The 21,870-nt window shown below is 40.7% G+C and overlaps 1 protein-coding gene across 2 annotated transcripts in view; it reads right to left on the bottom strand.

Annotated features, from left to right (window-relative positions):
* Positions 1–11,388: 11,388 nt before the first annotated feature.
* The window catches only part of LOC143805998 (leucine-rich repeat and fibronectin type III domain-containing protein 1-like protein), a 334,629-nt gene continuing 324,147 nt past the window's right edge, over positions 11,389–21,870 (bottom strand). For both annotated transcript variants that reach the window (XM_077285872.1, XM_077285871.1), the window contains exons 3-5: positions 16,754–17,250; positions 15,677–15,744; positions 11,389–11,773 (exon numbers count right to left, since the gene is read on the bottom strand). In XM_077285872.1, coding sequence (XP_077141987.1) covers positions 15,686–15,744; positions 16,754–17,250 — 556 coding nt within the window. In that variant the 3' untranslated portion in view covers positions 11,389–11,773; positions 15,677–15,685. The remainder of the gene's footprint in view (positions 11,774–15,676; positions 15,745–16,753; positions 17,251–21,870) is intronic.

Raw genomic sequence — 21,870 nt, 5'->3', positions numbered from 1 at the left:
GTGGGATACATTGGTTAGGGCCACAGATTTTCTTGATGATCAAATTTGGGATATATTGGATATACTTAATACTACTGTTGCTGTCCAAAACCAACTTATCATAGTCACTAATCAATATACTTTAGTACTGGATTACTTAACAGCAGCACAGGGTGGTATGTGTCAGGTTATTGGACCCGCATGCTGTCATTATATAGATCCCAATAGCACAATGAAGTTAAAGTTAGAGGACATTCAAAGACTCAGAGATCATTATAATAAAGACAATGACCGTAATAAGGACAGTTGGTGGGCAGACACCTTCTCCTTTCTTAATCCAGCAAATTGGTTTAAGGGATTTGGGGGCTGGATAGCTGGAATCTTGCAAAGTTTGTTACACATTGCTGCCTTTATCCTTGTTATGTATGTAACACTAAAACTTGTTCTTTGGTGTATTTCTGTGTGTATTAGGAAATTCTGCACTAAGACAACTAATGATGAAACCAAAAGCGTTGCCACCCCTGCTCTTCTCTACACCGATTTCACAAAGTTACCTGATGAAGATGTTGAAGCCAAGCGCATGGCTATCTTCAAAAGATCCCCACTACTGTTATCAATAATTGTTATTCGTAAATTCTAGTATACAGGGGGGACGGGTACGCCGCAACAGCCATGACTGGTAACATGGCACCAGCCATGTGAAGACCAATACCCCTCGAGCTTATAGCTTGGGATAGTACCTCTGATGCTGGACATTAATTAACAAAATTTAACTAGGGGGGAATGTGAAGGGACAAATTAAGAAAGATTCTCCATTTTGTGCTTTTCGACTCCATTTTGCTGTTCTAAGATACATTTTGTTAGTAGGCTAAAGTTTACAGCTGTTGTGAGACCTTGATGAGACCTTGATTGTTGCAATCTAAACAGAACATGAGACTGAGGGTGTATTGTTCTACGAAGCTTTGACGCACAGACTGTTCCTGCATTCTTATAGGTTAAGAACTGTGAGCGTGTTCTTATGCTGATTGGTTGAAGTATAATTTCTATGACTATGAAAAGTCATACATAATAAACGGGGGCCAGAGAGATCAGCTTGATCCCCCCCAAACAGAGACACACGTCTCCGTCTGGTCATTTTCAGTTGCCGGCAACGCCTTGTAGATTAATTTGGAAATCACTGAGTTAACCGTGAAGGATCACTTTAGATCCTCCCTCAACAAGATGATCTCAGCCAGGTAGGACTGTGAAACGATGCGGCATTTCAGAGAAAAACATACTCAATTGCCATCCAGCTCTGAAGCCAAAAACAGCTGAGGTTAGGTCATCCTTATCCTGGACTATCCATCGAAAGTCCAAAAGGCGGGTCCTAGGTGGCTTCTCCCCACCCACTGCCAGTGACTGACAAGTCTCACTCTACATACGCCCACAAGACCTGTCTGTCACTGGCAATGGGTGGAGAGAAGCCGCCTAGGACCTGCCTTTTGGACTTTCGTCAGATAGTCCAGGATAAGGATGACCTGTCTTCAGCTGTTTTTGGCTCTTGAGCTGGATGTAGACAGTGATCAGAGCCAGCGCAGCACAGCTCTGTATACACTATGTAGTGGCTATTGCAGAGAGCTACAGCTCGGATCCTACTGACTAGACTACAATCTAAGCTTCACTACCTAAAAATGGATGCTGTGCTGTTCTGGTTCACATCACTGATTACACATGGAGCTAAAAACAGCTCATCACTTGAGGATAGGTCATCAATATCTACCCCCTTAATAGTGCCAACCCTTTCACTATATAGACATTGTATGGCAGTAAAATTTGGACCCTTGGCAATTTTTATTTGAACATGAAATAGTAATATTGTGTTGGAAATATATAGCATTGTTACGTGAATACCATATGGTAGTATTATTTGGGTACGGTATGTAAGTATTATTTAGTTATTGTATAGAGGTATTATTAGATTGAGGAATGGCAGTGTTATTTCTGCAATGTGTGGTAGTACCTTTAGGGAACATACTGTATGGTCGTAGTATTTGGACTCTGTATAACAGTATTGTTTGGATAGTGTAAGATGTTGTTACCTGTCATTATGATAGTCTGAAGTCATTTTGAACATTTTAAGTGTTTTTCTAGCATTTTTCATCCATAACCTTTAAATATAAGTGAACACTCGGCCGTCTTATCTCTTGCGTACACTTTGCTTTTCCGAAATTATTTTAACTGAATATTAAATTCCTGCAAAAAAAAAAAAAAAAAATGTAACTGAACCGGCATTCATCCGCTGCGGTAGGTTTATCACAAAGTACACAGTAATGTGAGCATGGATCCTGAGCTTCATCCTAAGGCCGAAATCTAAGGCTTTGTTCACTTTTTCTTAACACATGGAAACATCAACACCGTGTTGGGTCTGTCACACAATGGACATCAGTGGCGCCCAATGAATCCCATAGATTTATAATGGGGTTTATCAATCTCCTCCTATTTGTTTGAAAGGCAAAAAATAGCATTGAAGCCTTTACACATGTGAATGCCGACTGTAGTGCATCCTACTGCATCAATATGCGGATCTGACTTGGCCGTATTATTTGCTATTCCGGCCGTTTTTGTTTTTTTTATCAGCAGCAGTGGGTTAATAATAAGATTACATGTCTTCCTTTTGTATTCGTTCACTGACTTTTCTGATAACCGCCCCAATCACGGCCCTTTCTGGAGAACAAGACGCGCTCCTCTAATTACGTCTCGCCTTCGGTAAAATACAATATGGATCAATATGTAGTTTTCTTGCTTATTATTCATCCTATTGAAGCTATTTCAGAGAAGGAAGAAATAACCGCACAGCGCTCGCAATTTCTATGACAAAGCCTTTTTATCCACCAGTAAATCCCACTTCTAAAAATCTCCGAGCTGTTGGAAAGACCAAAAATACCAATTCAAAGCCTGGAGTTAAAGGGGTTTTCCTGTTTTCTGTTTCAAAAGCATCGACACTTTCTATTATTCTTTTAAACCTTTTTCAATAGCTCTGCTGTCCGTGAATGAGGCCATACTTGTAATCATTCAGTTCCGGATTGTGCCATATGTACAATGCATAGAATTTGTAGAATTTGGCAAATTTGTGCTAAAAAATGTAAAAACTGATGATGCTTGGATTGTACAAAGGTTTTTGTTGTACAGAAAAATTGTAAAATCCATAAAGACATATCATCCTCAAATTGAACGTATGGGATTAATTATAACAAGAGAAGTGAGAAAGAACTGACACTTCAACCTCCATTGAAGTAGGATCTCCTGCAGTGAACAAGTAATTACCACAAGGTCACAAGGTATGTTGTGAGGACCAGCCAACAAGTCTAGGATTCATACACTTAGAAGTACAGGGCTTCCTCTGTTCAAAGGAATTATCTCAGACTCTCTGGAGGCAGTGGTCACAATGGTCAGTGATTAATATTGGGGTTTACATTGATCCAATATTTATGAGAGATATATTTTCGGCGACGTAATAGTACAAGGATTTTTCTATGTTCAAAGGAATTGTCTCAGACTCTCTGGAGGCAGTGGTCAGTGATGAATATTAAGGTTCACATTGATCCAATATTTATGAGAGATATATTTTCGGTGACGTAGCAGTACAGGGACTTCCTCTGTTCAAAGGAATTGTCTCAGACTCTCTGGAGGCAGTGGTCAGTGATGAATATTGAGGTTTACATTGATCCAATATTTATGAGAGATATATTTTTGGCGACGTATCGAAGGGATGAACAAAACGAATTCACTCACATCACTGTAAGCCCGGACGAATACATCTAACTTAATATTGGTCAGGTGGATGATGCTATGCATGCCATGTTTCATTTCAATAGAAAGATGCACAGTAGAACATACTGACTAGTACTGTCAGAATCAGTTCTCTCAGAATCTAGTTCTCGAATCAGCATGGAGAGATTATACTTAAAATATAACCTTTAATATATCATTTAAGAACAAGGAATTCCCAAACAAAACACACTACACATAGACAATGGAATCACATGTGTGGGTGTCTGTCATATATCACATGGATTATGTAAATATGCCAAGTAAATGGTAATTGTTTTAGATCTCACCCAGACAAGAAGTGAAGATGTAGTCCTTCACGGATCCTCCTGGGACATTGTAGCCGATGGGGAGGGCTATCTAACCCTGTCATGCCCCATGCAGTAGCAAATGTAGTACTCCAGTGTTGTCCCAATATATTGAACCCTAAAACAATTTTTTTTCCCTCCCAACGCATTTCCACCTTAGTTATAAGGCGTGATCAGGGGAGTGTACATGTGGGGAAACAGAAAAATGGGGAGTATTTTAATATGGCACCTTAATGTCAGAATGAATCAGACTAAGTAAAGGCACATTGCATAAAGAATGCCCTTATGGAGGGGTCCTAATGTGGAAAGTACCACTTGTGTGGTATGCAGAGTGCTGCATCACCTGTCTGAAAAGTCTCCACTCCCTGGTGTTCGCTCTAACAGTTTTTAAATACTCCATCCATATGTAAATTGCTGCAGATCTGGGACGTAGATATCCACAGTATGATATTTCAGGTTTAATCCCTCTCTCAGCAATTGAGAATTGGCATTGTAGGAATGGTGCAACTTACATTTTTTTAGAAAAATCAGAAAATGTTATAAAATAATAACAGAAGGTGTGTTCACTGACTCAACCACCCATCACATCAGCGCAGGCCGCTGTGGTGGTCTCCACCAGGATAGGAAGTGATGATGGCCCATTTTCTAGTAACTGAACTGCCAAGGCCAGGAATTGGTGCCTGAAACAAGACATCATTGGCTATGCAAATCGGATGAAGTTCTGAATAAGTGAATGGACACCATTACTTCTTGACCCAACAGAGACCACCAGAGTGACCTCAACTGGAGCAAAATATTTTATAACCTTCACTGCCATTTCCTAAAGATGAGCTTCCCGGTAACTTTGTTCTTGACTTTTCATATTTTACAGTAAAGTCTGCAGATCAGTGGAAGTCCAGATCCTGAAACTCCCAACTATCGCTTCAACCGATTACAGTGCATATCTCTCTGTCTGAGAACTCACAGAGTGGAGTGATTGAATAGTCATCATAGTCTATGCTTTCTATTGAATCTGTACCCCGGGTGAGAGCGCGCTCAGACTGGAGCTGTAAGATTCCGGGGTCCAAAGCTCCCAGAACCTCCAGCCTGCACAACAACAGTGAAGCAAAGAATGGATAGAGCAACCATCGAGCATGATCCCTACTTCAAATGAAGCGGCACTGTACATGCTCAACTTCGGATCCTCTCAATTTCCTCTGTTCTGCAGTAGCATTACTTTGCTCTGTTCATCAGTAGTGAGACCTCTGCTGATCAGCAAGCTGTCACCCATTGTGTCGTATATATTGTCAAGTAAAAGGGGTTGTCCACTGCTTGGACAACTCCTATTGAATCCCCATGATTCCATCTCAGTAAAATAATAACACTTCTAGTGCTGGATCTCCCAGTGATCACCTAACATTATGTCACATACTCCCTGCTGCCAATCAGCGCTGGCTTCACTCTCCTATGGATGTAATTGATATTCGGAGGTAATGAAAGAGCATCCGCAGCTGTCATGTCCTCGGGATGTCTTGATTTGTCCTAAGTAGGGAAGAGTGAAGAGTGAAGCCAGCATTGATTGGCCACAGGTATTGGGTGTCATAATAATGTCATGGGAGCCCCGGAGGAACCAGTTCTGAGACTGCTGGAAAGGCGCCAGCATCAGAGGTGAGTCTAAGTGTTATTTTTTTACTTGCGGAAAACATGGGGATTCAGAAGAGTTGTCTGAGTAGCGGACAGTCTCTCCAGATTTGCTGCATCATGGAACACAAAGTTAAGCATTAACATTTGCTACATCTTCTATACCTCCATATGATATCAGAGGTACGGTCAGGCTCATAGATTGGTATCAGTGCTGTATTATAATGTAAATGACCCCTAAATAAGTCTGTTTTTCCACCATGATAAATTGCTTACAGTGTATAAAAAGAAAAGTCTTTGCTTCAAAGAACTTGGTTTGCTCATTTCGTGTCTGGTATCTTTTCTCCGTTTCCACTCTGGCAGCTGCGATCAGTCTATGTCAGCGGTGAGGACAGCGATAGCCTGAAACCAACTGAACCCAACTCTGTCCCTCTAAGAGACAAATGACAAAAAGGAAAAGCTGATTATCGGCGTTGAGACTGGTCATCATTAAAAGTACAGAGGATCAAGACCTGATTTTGACTAAACTATTAATCCTGAAAGTGGCGCTGACTGGTAGACAGACTGTCTCGCTTTACAGCCAATTAACTGCCTAAGTTGGCATTTAGTTCAGTGTCTGTTTTCTGCTTATTTTGCACCGTAGTGTGAGAAAGAAGTCAAACCTTGCAAAATAGTTTTATGATTTAGCTCACGTTGTAGCTTTATGTACCAAGTCAATGACGGTCGAAGAGTAAATCCAGTAGCCCTCAGGACGTTGATCAACAGATCTTGATGTTACGCTAGCAAGAAGTTCACCTGTAGGCTTTGGAAAATTGCTTCTTCATAGGTTCACCAGACTTTTAGAGTGATAGGTTCATTGGCGTAACATTCAGATGTGCCCAACCAAAACTTTCCCTAAATTTCATTAAGTACTTAAATTCTTAAAAAACTAATTTGCTACTTGCTAGCAAATCCTTCAAAGGGCTTCAATTCACATCCAACCCACTGGTGGCCTCCATATACACATATAGCATAAATATCTCCCGACACAGTATCACAAAGTTGGTTGTCTTACTCCAGTTATCTTGGGATATGTCAGACCAAGAGGCCAGATATGTATAGGGACAAAGATGTCTCTATCATTTTTGTTATCAGGTGTGTGTGTTACACTACCTAAATACTATGTTCTAACCATGGGAAAATGTTGTCGACATAGTAGGCTCTATGGAGTGCAGCGTCATAGAGAACTCACCTCCTCTCAAATTATAGTGTGGTATACTGGTGGCACCTTTTCATTTTATTGGTGGGCCCCATGTAGTACAAATTTAGAGAGAGGAAGAAGCTTGATCATTTATGAAGAAGGCACTGTTTTAACAAGCTTCAAATATTTTTTATCGGGGGCTGCTGTCGATTTAATGGGGAATAAAAGTATCTGAGAATGATGGCACATAAAGCATTCACACCAACATCACAAATGATCTTGTTCCTGGACTTCAGATGTATCAATTAACTCAGCTTCCACAAAAAGTAGAACCCATAGTAAATAAGTTTTTGTTTTACCTCTGGTCTAAGCTCAAGACAAAATTTTAAAAAAATTGATCCAGAGCATATGTTGGTATAAGTGCAAAGTATAGGGGTACATTCACACGGTGACCATTTAATGAACAGAGCCCAAGATAAAAGCAAAATGAGCAAGTAAAGAAATAGCAATGGTTAATGTAAATAACACAAGGTACTAAGATAATGTTTTGATAAAAAAGTAAAGCCATCCCACCACAACAAGGTGTACCCAATCTTGATGGTACCTAACTCTTGTAGTTCACTTCACTATGTGTCAGCAGATGTCAAAATAGATAAGGGTAGAGCAGGATCTGGGTTCTGACTCTTCAGGTACCTGCCCATGGAAAGCTACATTATAAAATGAACAGCCCCAAAAAAGGGGATCCACGTCCCTTGTTTGCACAAAGTAAAAAACAACAAAACCAAATCCAAAAAACTTTGGGCTGCTCATTTTGTTTAAGCATCTTTCCTTAAAGACCTGAACAGTAGGGACCCAAATCCTACACTGCCCTTATCTATTTCTACATCTGCTGATGCACAGTGAGGTGAAGAGTTAGGTACCGCCCCGGTTGGATACACCTTGTCGTGGTGGGATGGGATAGCTTTTAAGTGTTTTTGTCCAAAAAAATGTTAACCAAGTTTCCTATGTTATTTACATGTTCTATTACTATTTATTTACTTAGTGCGGGGCATTGGCTCATGTTTGTAAGAGGCCGTTCACATTGCGTTTTGACCCTTTCCTTTGGGTGCTGTGTAATAGATAGAGTCATAGAATGCAATTGGAGAAACATAATTCAAATGGACTCCGTCTGTGCTTTTTCTGGCTGACTACATTCTTGTATCCATCTGAAAAGATGGATACAGCTAATAAAAGCACAAACTGAGCCAATTTGAACTCTATTTACCACTTTGCATTCTACATGTGTCTCTTTCGGAGGTTCTGATTCTATCCTATTTTTTTTTTTGGGGGGGGATAGATGGAAACACCCAAAAAACAGGACAAACCATAATGTGACTGACACTTAAACATATATATCGAACTTACGTCGACTGAATACAACAAATTCTGCGGCACTGCCCAACGACGGTCAACCGCAATTCATTGGGCAGACTTTAGAGGGGGAAAAGGATGGGTCCTGTCCAATATCAATATGTTGATCCCTTGATAATAGATATAAGGTGCCTGTAGTCACTCATTCCTTACTCCCATATTGAGAACATTCAATGCAGCAGCCAAGTGAATGTGAGCAGGTCAGAAAATAGTATTTGGCCACCATTATCCATTTCCTTCAGCAACAGAGTCAATAATATACATGTTGCCCAGATCTGAGGCTGTATACTTCCTCCTTCCCGTCGTTTTACTAACAATCATAGTTTTCTTATCATTTGTCTTACTTTTATGCTTTGGTTGATCCTCTCACTGTTCCAAATATAAAGTCACATTGGCCATGGGCTCTTATTTGATCAGTGGGTTGTTGGGTAACACACAGCTGCAGGACCACCAGGACATGCTGCATCGTGCCCTTGGCAAGAACATAACTCATGCCTAAGGCAAAGATTAAATCTAACATCCAAAATAAGAGGGGCATGTCATGATTTTCATCAACACTAAGAAAATTGACATTTCCAAGGACAAATCTTTGAAGCCTGAGTCTGTCCCCGGGGACTATGGGCCCAGAAGGAATAGGTTGGCATCATAAAATCATAAATCTTCAATATGAATTATGGTCCTGCTCAGACGTGACTTTGACATCTCATTTTGACATGTTCCAGACTCCAGGTCATAAGAAAGAAACAATGAATATTCTGTCAATCTTATATATGAAATAATATCATAACCTTTGTCACCCAGGTCCTCCATTTATTGAATAATAGAATCTTTTGGAATTATTTCTTACCACAACCAGACTTTTGTGGGATATTGGTATAGTTCTATTTAATTGTGGTAGACATTTTTGCAAAAGTGACAACAAGAAGTGCAGCCAGAATCATCACTTTTGAATTACTTTGTTAAAAAAATAATAACTAACTTTCCATTTCTTGGCTTGTCCTATCAATGATGAAGTAAGAGTTTTACCAGTCGTAAGTCACAACCAATAGGACTGATTGCCATTTTTTTTAAAAACCACCACAACTTGATAAGAAATCATCTTCAGATACCTGTTCAAATACCTGATAACTCTTGTCTCTTTGCAGCACCTTGCTTTACTTTGGCATTCACCTCTCCAAAATTTTTGGCAGTTCTCTTTCTGCCAATGCTTAAAGCGGTTGTTCCATTTCAGAAATTTTTTCTATTAAGTTCTCTTAATAGTTAAAAAAAAGTTCTTTATTTAACTGGCCTGGTCCAGTTCTGTCACAGCAAAGGTGCTGCGTTCAATTGTCTGCAGCGCTGTTGATGTGACGTCAGCACTGCAGACAACAACAGGTACTGAGAGCAACCAAGAAGATCCAGCATTGGACCTGGGCAGGGTAAATTAAGAAAAATCAGTTGTTTTTTTTTACCATGGGATCTCAACTGAAAAGCGTTTCTGAAACCCCTTTAAACATTATAAACTTTTCTAATGAGTACTTCTCACCTCCAGAGAAATTTCATAAAATAAAAGGAACACAAATTCTAAAACTTTTATATATGATTAGAAAAATGTAAAAAATGCCCTCTGCATTTTGGTGATAAAAACTCTGGACCTTTAAAAGAGAGAACGAAGACTGGAGTTAGGCTTTCCAATATTTTAAACTTTTGAGCTTGTACATCCCACTATGAGGGAAGAAGCCATGTGTAGCTGCTAATAAAACACCAAAAGGAGAAATATTATTATGTCTTATTTCAAGTTGTAAAATATTATATAAGAACTGTAATGTACGATGGATTCCTGTGTATATGGTGCATCAGAACGTGAAAGCTAGAGGAAGCAAACAGCATAATGAAGGGGCAGCAATAATAAAAAATAATTTTCATGTCCAACTAGTAAGCTGTAAGATATTATATAAGAACTGTAATGTACGATGTATTCCTGTGTATATGGGGCACAGGGCGGAGAAGGCTAGAAGAAGCAGCAACAGAGGTAAAACCTGACACAGGCTTTTCTTTGTAAAGACCATAAAAAAAGAACAAAACAAAACTGTATATTCAGGGGGAGTGGGGCAGCCAAAATAAAAAAGGATGAAAAAATAATATTCACGTTGGAAAAAAATTATTATGTCCTCTTTCATGCTGCAAGTATATAACAACAGTAATGTATGATGGATTCCTGTGTATATGGAGCATCAGAAGAACAAAGCTAGAAGAAGAAGCAACAGAGGTAAAACCTGCCACAGACTTTCCTTTAGGCCTGCCTTTGTAAAGATTATAGAAATCAGCACTAAATAAAAAGCCACATACCTCTGGAACTGTATGGTGGATTTAAAAAAAATGGAAAAAAAATGCTTAACCAGGGGGGCAGCGAGTATAAAAAAAGGATTAAAAATTGATAAGTTTAACCTGGTTCTCTTTAAGGATAAAGAACTCGCAAATGATCTTACCACCGATGGAAGCTGCCGTTGTTTCTCGCACTATCATGCAGATGACAGCATGGGAAACACCAAGTATTTGTGGTGCCAAACCCGAACAGTAACATGAACTTCTTAGTGAAGTCCATGTTCGGTGTCCGTGCCCGAACAGTAGGTATTCAATACGGACCCCGAACTTTGCTGTTTGGCTTCGCCCATCTTTACTCACAATCTCTCACACTACTCCCCAGTTTAGCCTATGTCAAATCTGTGCATAATCGATGGGCTCACATCATCCATTGAATTGCTCCTGCACTGAATTTCTAAATGTTGGTTTCGCCTGGCAGCCCTAGTGCAGCGTATATACATCAAACTCTATTTTATCATCTGGTTTCCCGGCTGGATGGGAAATTCAATTGATGCCTTTCAAGTTTAAAACAAGATTGGCGCCATTGTTGTAAGCACAGCAATCTACCGGCCGCCCCTGCATCCTCAGACTACCTCCCATACTGTTCTGCTTTTACTTACAGTATCTCCTTCGCAAAGGCTATTGTACAATGCGTTATATTTGTCTGTTGCTAGACAAAACTTTGCCCATACGATTTCACACGACCTACTTGTGTGTGTGCAGAAATCCACCGTTCCGGCCTCCTCTGAAGAGATTTTTATTACAAAACATCTGGGTGGTTTACAAAAGTATAAATAAAAAACTAGAAAACATTTTCAGGTCTGGTGGGAAATAGAAATGGAGTCGAGACCATCATTGTCCAAGGTGGTTTGAAGAAGATACGGTTTGGTTTGGGTGGTGGGTGGGGTTGGGGAGGGGGGTGATCATGTTTGTGAGAATAATATGGAAAGGGGGATCAGAAACTTTATCCAGCTCATTTCCATGGCAACAAGTCTGTAACAGCAATCCGACTGCAGATGAGAGGGTCAGGAAACAGCAGCGTTATAACCTCTGTCGATGAATCAGCTTTTAACCATCTGATCGCTTCATAGACTTCCGGTATTCCAGATTTAGTCATTTCTTCATCCTTACGAGACAAACAAACACTAAATAAATCATCAAGGCAATAAATAATGCACCAAATGCTCATCCGGAGAGGAGGGAAACCCATCCATTGGTACTTTGTACTCTGGTCTAGAGATCAAATGCTCTTGGCTTCTTCGAGTAGTCATTTTTTAGAAGATTCTGAAATTGTTTTCTCTAGTAGACACAATACACATCTCACTTTACTCCTGGGGAAATCATGTAAGGCACTCGTGAATTAGTAAGTAGATGGTATTTAGATTCAAGGAATTGTCTCACAACTCTCAAGACTACAACGCCTGTCTGGAATGCCCAATGGACATGTCTACCCTGCTCATACAATGAATATCTGCTCTAGTAGACCAGAAAGCAGCCCGATATTGCATGGACAGCCATTCATGTAATGCTACATGACATGGAATTGAAGAACCGAGACTGTTGGCTACCTTTGTGAGACAACCCAGAACCCAGAATTCTCTGCATTGGTAAAACCAATGCAAAAGCTGTCAGTCATGGATATTGTATATGAGGACAACAGGACTCACAGCCTTTCTATGAGTGGATGAAGGAAGCAGGAGAAAGAAAGAAACAAACGGAGAAAGCAAAAATTAAGGAAAGAAAGAGAGAAAGAAAGAAATAAAGAGAAAGAAAAAGAAAGGAAGAAAAACAGAAGGAAAAAAGTAGAAAGGAATTATTATGAATAAATTCCTAAATGCCTTACAAAATTTAGCTCAACACCCCTGTTATCTTTAGCATTAGATGAGACAGACAGAGTGGACAGCAGTGTGAGCAGCCTCTTCTTACCCCAGCACCTCTGGTATCTCCAGTATTAGATCAGACAGACATAGTGGACAGCAGTGTGAGCAGCCCCCTCTGACATTAGCACCCCTGGTATCTCCAGTATTAGATCAGATAGACGGGGTGGAAAGCAGCGTGAACAGCCTCTTCTTACCTCAGCACTCCTGGTATCTCCAGTATTAGATCAGATAGGATGGACAGCAGTAGCAGCAGCCTCTTCTTACCTCAGCACCCAGGGTATCTCCAGTATTACATCATGTGGACATGATGTATAGCAGTGTCAACAGCCTCTTCTTACCTCAGCACCCCTGGCATTTCCAGTATTAGATCATATAGACAAGGCAGACAGCAGTGTGAGCAGCTTCCTCTTACATCAACACCCCAAGTATCTCCAGTGTCAGATCAGACAGACAGGGTGGACAGAAGTCTGAGCAGCCTCCTCTGACATCAGCACCCCTTGTATCTCCAGTATTTGATCAGATATACAGGGTGGACAGCAGTGTGAGCATTCTCTTCTTACCTCAGCACTCCTGGTATCTCCAGTATTGGATCAGATACACGGGGTGTACAGCAGTGTGAACAGCCTCTTCTTACCTCAGCACTCCTGGTATCTCCAGTATTAGATCAGATAGGGTGGACAGCAGTAGCAGCAGCCTTTTCTTACATCAGCACCCCTGGTATCTCCAGCATTAGATCATACAGACATGATGTGCAGCAATGTGAACAGCCTCTTCTTACCTCAGCACCCTTGGTATTTCCAGTATTAGACCATATAGACAAGGTGAACAGCAGTGTGCGCAGGCTCTTCTGACATCAGCACCCTGAGAATCTCCAGTATTAGATCAGATAGACAGAGTGGACAGCTGTGTGAGCAGTTTCTTCTCACATCAGCACCCCTGATATCTCCAGTATTAGATCAGACAGATATGGTGTACAACAGTGTGAAAAGCAGTGTGAGCAGCCTCCTCTGACATCAGCACCCCTGGTATCTCCAGTATTAGATCAGAGATGCAGGTTGGACAGCAGTTTGAGCAGCCTCTTCTTACCTCAGCACTTCTGGTATCTCCAGTATTAGATCGGATAGGGTGGACAGCAGTAGCAGCAACCTCTTCTTACCTCAGCACCCTGGTATCTCCAGTATTAGATCATACAGACATGATGTACAGCAGTGTGAACAGCCTCTTCTCACCTCAGCACTCTTGATATTTCCAGTGTTAGATCATATAGACAAGTTGGACAGCAGTGTGCGCAGGCTCTTCTTACCTCAGCACCCTGAGTATCTCTAGTATTAAATCAGATAGAGTAGACTGCAGAGTGAGCAGCCTCTTCTTACCTCAGCACCCAGGGTATCTCCAGTATTCGATCATAAATACATGCTGGATAGCAGTGTGAGCAACCTCTTCTTACCTTTTCTTCCCTTGTATCTCGAGTATTACCTCAGATTATATACTGGGAGAATATAAAAGGAAGAAGCATAGCTTTCTACTTACATGCTCACAGGCATTTTGTCCTATTAATAGTCTAGGACACGTCAATTTACAATAAGTAACTATAATTATTAGTAAAAACAAAAAACACTGGCGCTCCTAAATAGAAATAAAAATTTATTGAGGAAAAACAGGTAGTCCTTTGTGTAGAATGCTGCTGGTGATTGGTACAGGGTCTGTGTACACCTGTCAAAAAAAGGTGGGTTACTAGTAGGAGTAATATTCACCTGCGCTAACTACAATAGGGTGAAAATGTGGAAATAAGATATGGGTTAGAAATATGGGTTAAAAACCACTTACAATTTGCTAATGTTGGAAAAAGTATGGATAGACTCCGGATCCTGTTTTATGCCTCTTGCGGGTGGCGTTATAAGTTATTGGTGCCATTATGGGTACTGTGCTGTTTGCAGATGCTCAGGTGTTTGAGGATGTTCACTCAACATGTACAACATACAAGGGCTCTAGCCTTCTTCGTCAGACGAAGAGCCCTTGAAACGCGTTGGTTGGCTGTCCACAGCACACCTGTCCTACATAGCTCGGTGACATCACCCTTAGCTCCACCCATCCTTCTCGACCGCCACCTCTGGGTTGCTTCCGGCCGGGGCATGCGAGGCTTTTCGCGGTCCTGTGGCTCTCGCCGCAGCCTCACCCACAATCTACCTCACAAAATCACAGCGGTAACTCGCTTGCGACCTGCACGATATCCAGACCCTGCAGCACGGGGAATCAGTGAGTATTCGTCAGTGCACTGGGCACTATTAACATGTGTGCATGTTGATCTGTATGTTGTATTGGCACATTCACTCAGGGAGACGATCCTCCCAAACTCCATTACACAGGACATATATCCTGCCCTGAGCGCCTCCCACTAGCTGATGGTTATCAGCATGTTGACCGCCCATCAAGAGTGAGTACACCCAGACCCACATTTCTAGGCTCTATATATGGACTAGTGTAATAACAATTTAAGAGGTGTACATTTATCCCTCAGGGGGAACCCTAAGACGATACAAGAGTGAACATCCTCAAACACCAGAGCATCTGCAAACAGCACAGTACCCATATTGGCACCAATAACAACGCCACCCGCAACAGGCATCAAACAGGATCTGGAGTCTATCCATACTTTTTCCAACATTAGCAAATTGTAAGTGGTTTTTAACCCATATTTCTAACCCATATCTGATTTCCACATTTTCACCCTATTGTAGTTAGCGCAGGTGAATATTACTCCAACTATAATTATTACTTTTATAGACAGAAAGAGAGTGATTTACTAATTAAAGGTATTTAGGAATGTATTCATAATGGAATTTTATTTATATTTATCTATTCCCAGAGAACCCCTTTAAGAAAAGGAGTACTTATGTTACCTGAGGAATTACATCACTTGATTAGCGTCAACTGTGTTGAGAGATGTCACAAATTGGACATCGAAATTACTGAGGTACCAATCTTGTGGACCTCCACCATTTCAGCCATTGACCATTTCAGGTCCTGTGAACATACTCCGAAGATACTAAGTTGTGTTGATGATGATTTTATAAATACTTTGACATCAAAATCATAGTCCTGCAATGTTATAAAAGTTTATTGCGGCATCAGAAGCCGGTTCTTCATACCTTCCATCCTCAGATGTTGACATCTGTCCACTCACAGGATAGTGTCTTCTCCACAGAATTTTTAGAACCTGCCATGGTCATAAAATTCCAAATTAACATTTTTTCAGCCTAAAGTCCCCACTAAGTGGAGCAACATACATACCACTAACAATAAGTTCAATGGGAGATATAAATGCAGACAGTGCTCCATAGTGGAGGCAAGACAGGCCTTAAACCAGGTATATCAGGTACTAAGGGAACCCAAACCACCCTAAAGTGGCTAAGAGATTTTTTAGTTTTTTAGAGCGTAACGAGTTCAAAAATAACTAGAAACTCACTAAAAAAAATGTGTTTTTCAATTGTAAAACCACTAACACAGACCACCACATGGAAAAATTGGATGTATAGCTATATAAACAGAGTCTTTTTACTGAGTTTTCGGAGCAAAAACTGAACAGAACCTCAAAGTTCTTGAAGAGTTTTGCGATTTGGAAAAAGATTTGGAGAGCTTCTGCTTAGTTTCTCTCCCAAAAACTCCTCGAAAAACTATGTGTGCCAGTAGTATAAAAGGACTCTTTCACATGTCAGTCATTTTTTTATGCAAAAAAAAGTCTGCATTTCACCAGTGTTTTTGATCAGACTGTCATCACAGTTTGGTCAGAGTTTTATCAGTTTTTCTTGGATGAGAAAAAAATTATGATGATTTCTCAAGCTTCTTAAACAATCCGTGAAAAACTGGACAGCACACAGATGACATCTGAGTGATATCCGATTTTTTCACAGACCCATAGACTGACATTGGTCAGTTTGATACCATACTCAAATCAATATTGGTCAAGTCTCCATGATTTGTGCAGACCACTCAGTCTGAGAAAAGAATCTGACTTGTGAACTAACCCATAAAGTAAGAATGCTATCTGTGAAAACGTGGATGGCACTCATATGAGAAAAAATTATGCCTGAATGAACCCAAACATGCAGAAAGTTCTCAGCGCTTACTAAGGGGCATGCTACCATGGGCACCAAGCAATTTGGAAAATCTCTGAAAAAAAAATCATTTTTTTTTGCTCTTGACTCTCTATATGGTTCATAGCTCACCTTGTTTGGACACAGAACTTTTTGATTCACATGCATCTTCTGTGGTTTTTGTGCTTTGTGATATCTCATCTTCAGTAGTAAAGTCTGAATTCAGTGGCAGTTCCTCTGGCGCTCCTGTCATCTTGACACAGGATTGGGTAAAGGACATCCCTTGCTGTCCATTTGTCTGCGAATAGACATTATTGACTCTCGCTTTTCCTCCTTCTTCCTGACCACTATACACTTTATATCGGATCATTAAGATAATGATAAAAACCAGCACAGAAGCCACAATGATTCCGCCGATGATTATGATCATGGTGCCTCCAAGAAACTGGGTGTGAAGTGGTTGACACTGTCCATTATCTTCTTTCGTGTTGAACTGGGCACATCCTACGACCCGCGTGGCAGTGAGTGACGTCATTCCATCATCGTAGACAGCCAAGACACAGAGGTCATACTCCCGACCAGGAGCCAAATCATTGATCAAGAAGCTTCGATTGTTTGGAGGTATCATCCTATATAAAAAGAAAAAAAAGTAATTGTGAAGATACAAAAAAAAGAGGTCAATGGTTGCCTTCGATTTAAATAAAATTTGGTAATATTTAGCATTGATTTGGGGTCTATGGGCCCATGTCCACCAGAGAAGAAGACCTTCAAATATTAACGCATGCTGTTTTCTTTTCCCAATATTTTATTGCCTTGTTGCTTTACTTGCTGACTAAACAGAAGTCTTTGTACAACTTTTGTGGGTTCTTAATTATTTATAGTCCTACTTATTATTTTATTAACCTGGATTTATTTGTCGGTTTGGTTACTTCTTCTCCTTGAGGAGGTTCCTTGATTTACTGGCATTTTTGTTGTCTTCATGTGATTTATGCAATGTTCTTTCCCATCTTCACTGTGATTATGGATTTCACGTTTAGGTTATGCTGAGTTTTATGTGTTTTATGCTGTCGTGTAAGACTGTTTGTCGTTAATATTAACCAATTTTTCAAAATTGCCTTGTTTGGTGCGATGAGAAAGAAAAATGTCTGACATTAATGTTGGTGTCGGGTGTAGCACTGGCATTCCTGCACGTCGCCCCTCTCCCCGGTAGGGATGCCGACTCACTCACTGCCACGGCCCCCATCCCACTCCTTCTTCCTCGCCTGCTGCTACCCGCACACTACATGTTGATCCCCGGGCACTGTGCTTAGGCCCCTTCTTAAAGGGCCCTTGCTCCATCCTAAAGTGTCCCCAGCCAATGACTGAGACTTATTATTTAAGGCACCTGCATGGAGGTGCCTGTGCAATGTTGTTAGTCTGTTCCCGAACAAGCTTGTTAGTTCTCACGTCCCTGTTCACCAATCCAGTGTCTGTCCGTCCCTATTCTCCTTTCTGGTACCTGTCAGTCTGTATTACAGCCATATCTGACTGCACCTGCCATGGCAGTCTGCAAAATAGCCAGACTCATCTGCATTTGCCAAGCCAGTCTGTATAACAGCCGGCCCTGCCAGCACTTGCCGTGCCAGTCTGTATGCCAGCTGCGCCAGTCCACACGTGCCAGTGCCTGCCTGTATCAGCTGTCCCCTCCATCCAGGCTGTTCCAGCCCCCAGTCTCTTGGGGGACAAATGCTGTGCGTCTGAGGTCTGTCCTGGAGTGGCACCTGGCGACCATCGGGAGCCAAGCCTAACCCCACCATCAGAGGCTTTATTGAAAAGTCATGTTCTCACCTAGTATTGCCCTTCTAAGCTCTCTTTGGACCATGGCACAGTATTTCCCCACTCTTGTTACACAGGGGATGAGTGGTTTACAAGTACTGGGTTCACAGGCTGGATTGGTACTCTTGTAATATAATTTTTTTGTCTCCCCTTTCTGCCTGTGATTGTCCTGTGGTAGGTTTCTACGTGTGCTCAATACCTATTTTTTCCCATGGGCACATGGCCAACAGTCTCTTTGTTGGTAGAAATCTCAGATAAAATCATGAGATAAATGTTCTCAAAAAAAGGAGACAACTAAGACACCCACGGATTGCAGGGACATGACTTAACCTTCCCAAATCCTACTGGAAAGATCTCTCATTCCCAACCACTCTATGCTGCCGATAATTGTTCGGCCGACAATCTAATCATCTCGACAGATGATGTCCGGGGCACAGAAGGATCTGCCATGACCAATTTCAAACTGCTGATCATTTTGCTGACTAAAAGATAAGCCATCGCCAGAGATGTCTGGCAGCGGCTCCCTCATAAAGAACTGAATGATGGGAGGGTCTTAGTCTACTACTATTGTAAACTTTATAAAACTCAGGATAGATCTTCTGTAAGTCAGCGTGCTCAGGGATAAAACTTTCATCCTCACTGAAGACGGAATACCGCCACCGACAGTTGGACAACTATCATAAAATACAACCATGCCATTTAAAAAAAAATACTTTTCCTCTATCCTAAACCTAAGGTGGGTGGGCAAGTGTCTTTCTCACCAGTGACAAAATAAAAGACACAAATCCAGACTATTTCAGTTTGTTATACTGCGAACCCCTCCAACAAAATTGCAAGAAAACCAACCAGTTACCAGTTTCTTAGCCTCAAGCTATACTTCTGACCTCTAACCTCATCTGCGGTAGAGTCTCCATCCTTTTTGCTATTTCCTTCAAAGTCATCTAAGAAATGTTTCTTCACACATGGATGCCCTATCATCAGATGGAACCCCGGCATCCAAGAGCACATATAGGGTTTGGCTACATGATGAGGAAGGAAGGGCGTTGCATAAGTCTTGAGAGGAAGATCCTTCAAAAAGTCTACAAACATAATGCCGCTAGAAAATTATCCATGAAAGTTCCCAACCATGGCCAGGAGTGGCCACTCATTGGAAGGGGATGTCTCTGATGGGACAACCTCTTTAATGCACAGGTCACTCTCAGATGAACCTTGCTATGCAAGTGTTGTTCACACAGAACAGCTTATCAATAAGATCTAATCGATTATTAGTGACTCATCCCATAAGACATGCAGTTGACTCAAGCTTCAAGTGATTGGATCCAAAGTTGCCTAGAAGTTGGGGTTGCTGGACCTTAAGGACCCATTTAGCAACCCCTTCCTCTATCATAGAAAAATTACAATGAATATTATTCACTTTTATTTCTATCTTCATTTTAATCATCATTTCACTTCCCTTTTCCTCTAAATTCCATTTATTATAATCACAGCCATCTTAAATCTCATTTTAAAAAATTAGAGTTATTTGCTAATCACTGTCAAATACAAGCAAACCCAAGACAATGCGATAATGACATGTAAAGCTCGGAGAAAAAAAATGAGCCTCTTTGTAAATCAAGAGAAATTTGATATAAATAGAAAGCCATTACAAGAGAAAATATCTCATTTTATAGGAAGCTTCAGGATCTGAATCAATTAAGAGTAAATAATCAACGCCATAACTAGAAAAATTTCTACTCCAGGCAAAGAGTATCATAATTAGCCCTCCTCTCCTAATCTGATGTTATATTTTAGGCCATAAAACAGCTACTAAAGAATTAACAGCATTGTATAGACACATTGGATTGCTTTGCAGTTAGTTGTATTTCACTATTTATTTGCTTAATGTTAAAAAGGGATAGAAAACAGGCTACAAAGCGTCTTTCTTTCTGAGGACCCAGTGTATCAATGCATTATATGTACAGCCCCCCATTGATTTCAACAGTCATCTTGTAATGCTTCATTTTTCCTGCGGGGGTGCTGCAGAGAAATTGAACATGTCTCTAATGTTTCCTTGCTGAGCACTGGGATTCAGGGAGAAGGATACCCTGCAATCAATTAATTTTAATGGAACTCCAGCACAAAAAAATAGATTTTTCAAAGCGGAAACCACCAGTGTACTTGACAGTCTTGATTTTAGCAAATCGTAGCACAAAAGGTCAGGGTTTAGAAAAATCATGGCTCCAAGGGGGCATACTAGGCATCAATCATTTGCCTGTATAGTAATTGACACTTGCTACCAGGTTCTCCTCCTCAGCTCTGGTGTTCTGGCAGCAAGACACCCAGTATTAACTAATTGTTAACCCATTATCTACCAATGTACTTTTTTTTTGGAACGCCTAATCTTTTGCTTCTAGCAACTAAGATTTTATAATTTTTATAATTAGGTCCAATTTTTTGTGTTGTGTTTGTAAAATGAATGTTTTCAAAATAGGAAATCATGTCATTGTCATTTTTAATTGAATATCGGGACGCTGAAAAATCCGTAAAATGAAAATTTCTAATGTGGCAAGTAATGGGTTAAGGAACATCTGCAGAGAAAAGAGATCGTAGATGTTTACCCACAATCTCAATTTTGCTGGAACAATCCTGCAAACCGTTGGGGTTTAACAAAACCACACTCAAAAGTATTGAGGTGTTCCTGGAAATAGGGCTTAAAGGGAACCTGTTAGGGCGGTTTTACTACTAAAACTAGTGGCATGAATGTATAGGTCCTATTACAACATCAAAATTGATACCTGTCTTGTAGTAATCCGATGTTCCAAGGCTGAGAAATTAAGCTGTAAAGCTACATGCAAATTTGCTTGGAGGTGCTGTACATAGGGGGGGTGTTGATAGCTTCTGCATGCATTGACACCCCCCCAAGGCTAATTTGCATATACATTCAAAGCTTGATTTCTCAGCACTGGCACATGGGATTACTACAAGACAGGTGTCATTTTTATTGTTGGATTTGGACCTATCTAGCCATGCCACTAGTTTTATTAGTGAAATTATCTTGACATTTTCCTTGTAAATGTGGCACCATTCAACCAGTGGTTTCCTCAATTCCTTATAAATACCCTGAACAGATAATCAACATCTGAATATAATTATCACGTCTCCTGACATCAATAAGCATGGCCAAAGTTGATTATTATCTATTTTTATCTACTCTCTGTAAATATCTAGCCTTTAAGAAAGTGCAACACTGACCATGGGTCTTGACTAGCTAATTTGGATTGGTCATCAATGGTGGTGCATACCCATGCAGTACCCTTAACTGTAAGTAAGTGGACCTGATTTATCAAAATGAAAATTTGTCTCTGTCACCCATAGCAACCAATCAGAACTCAACTTTCATTTTACAACCCCTTGACAACCTTGGACGCATCCATATGTCCAGGTCTCTAGGTACT

Source organism: Ranitomeya variabilis, chromosome 2, assembly GCF_051348905.1.
Source record: "Ranitomeya variabilis isolate aRanVar5 chromosome 2, aRanVar5.hap1, whole genome shotgun sequence".
NCBI classification, from domain to species: domain Eukaryota; kingdom Metazoa; phylum Chordata; class Amphibia; order Anura; family Dendrobatidae; genus Ranitomeya; species Ranitomeya variabilis.
Note: the sequence above shows the minus strand (reverse complement) of the source record. Positions and strands in the feature narration are given on the sequence as shown.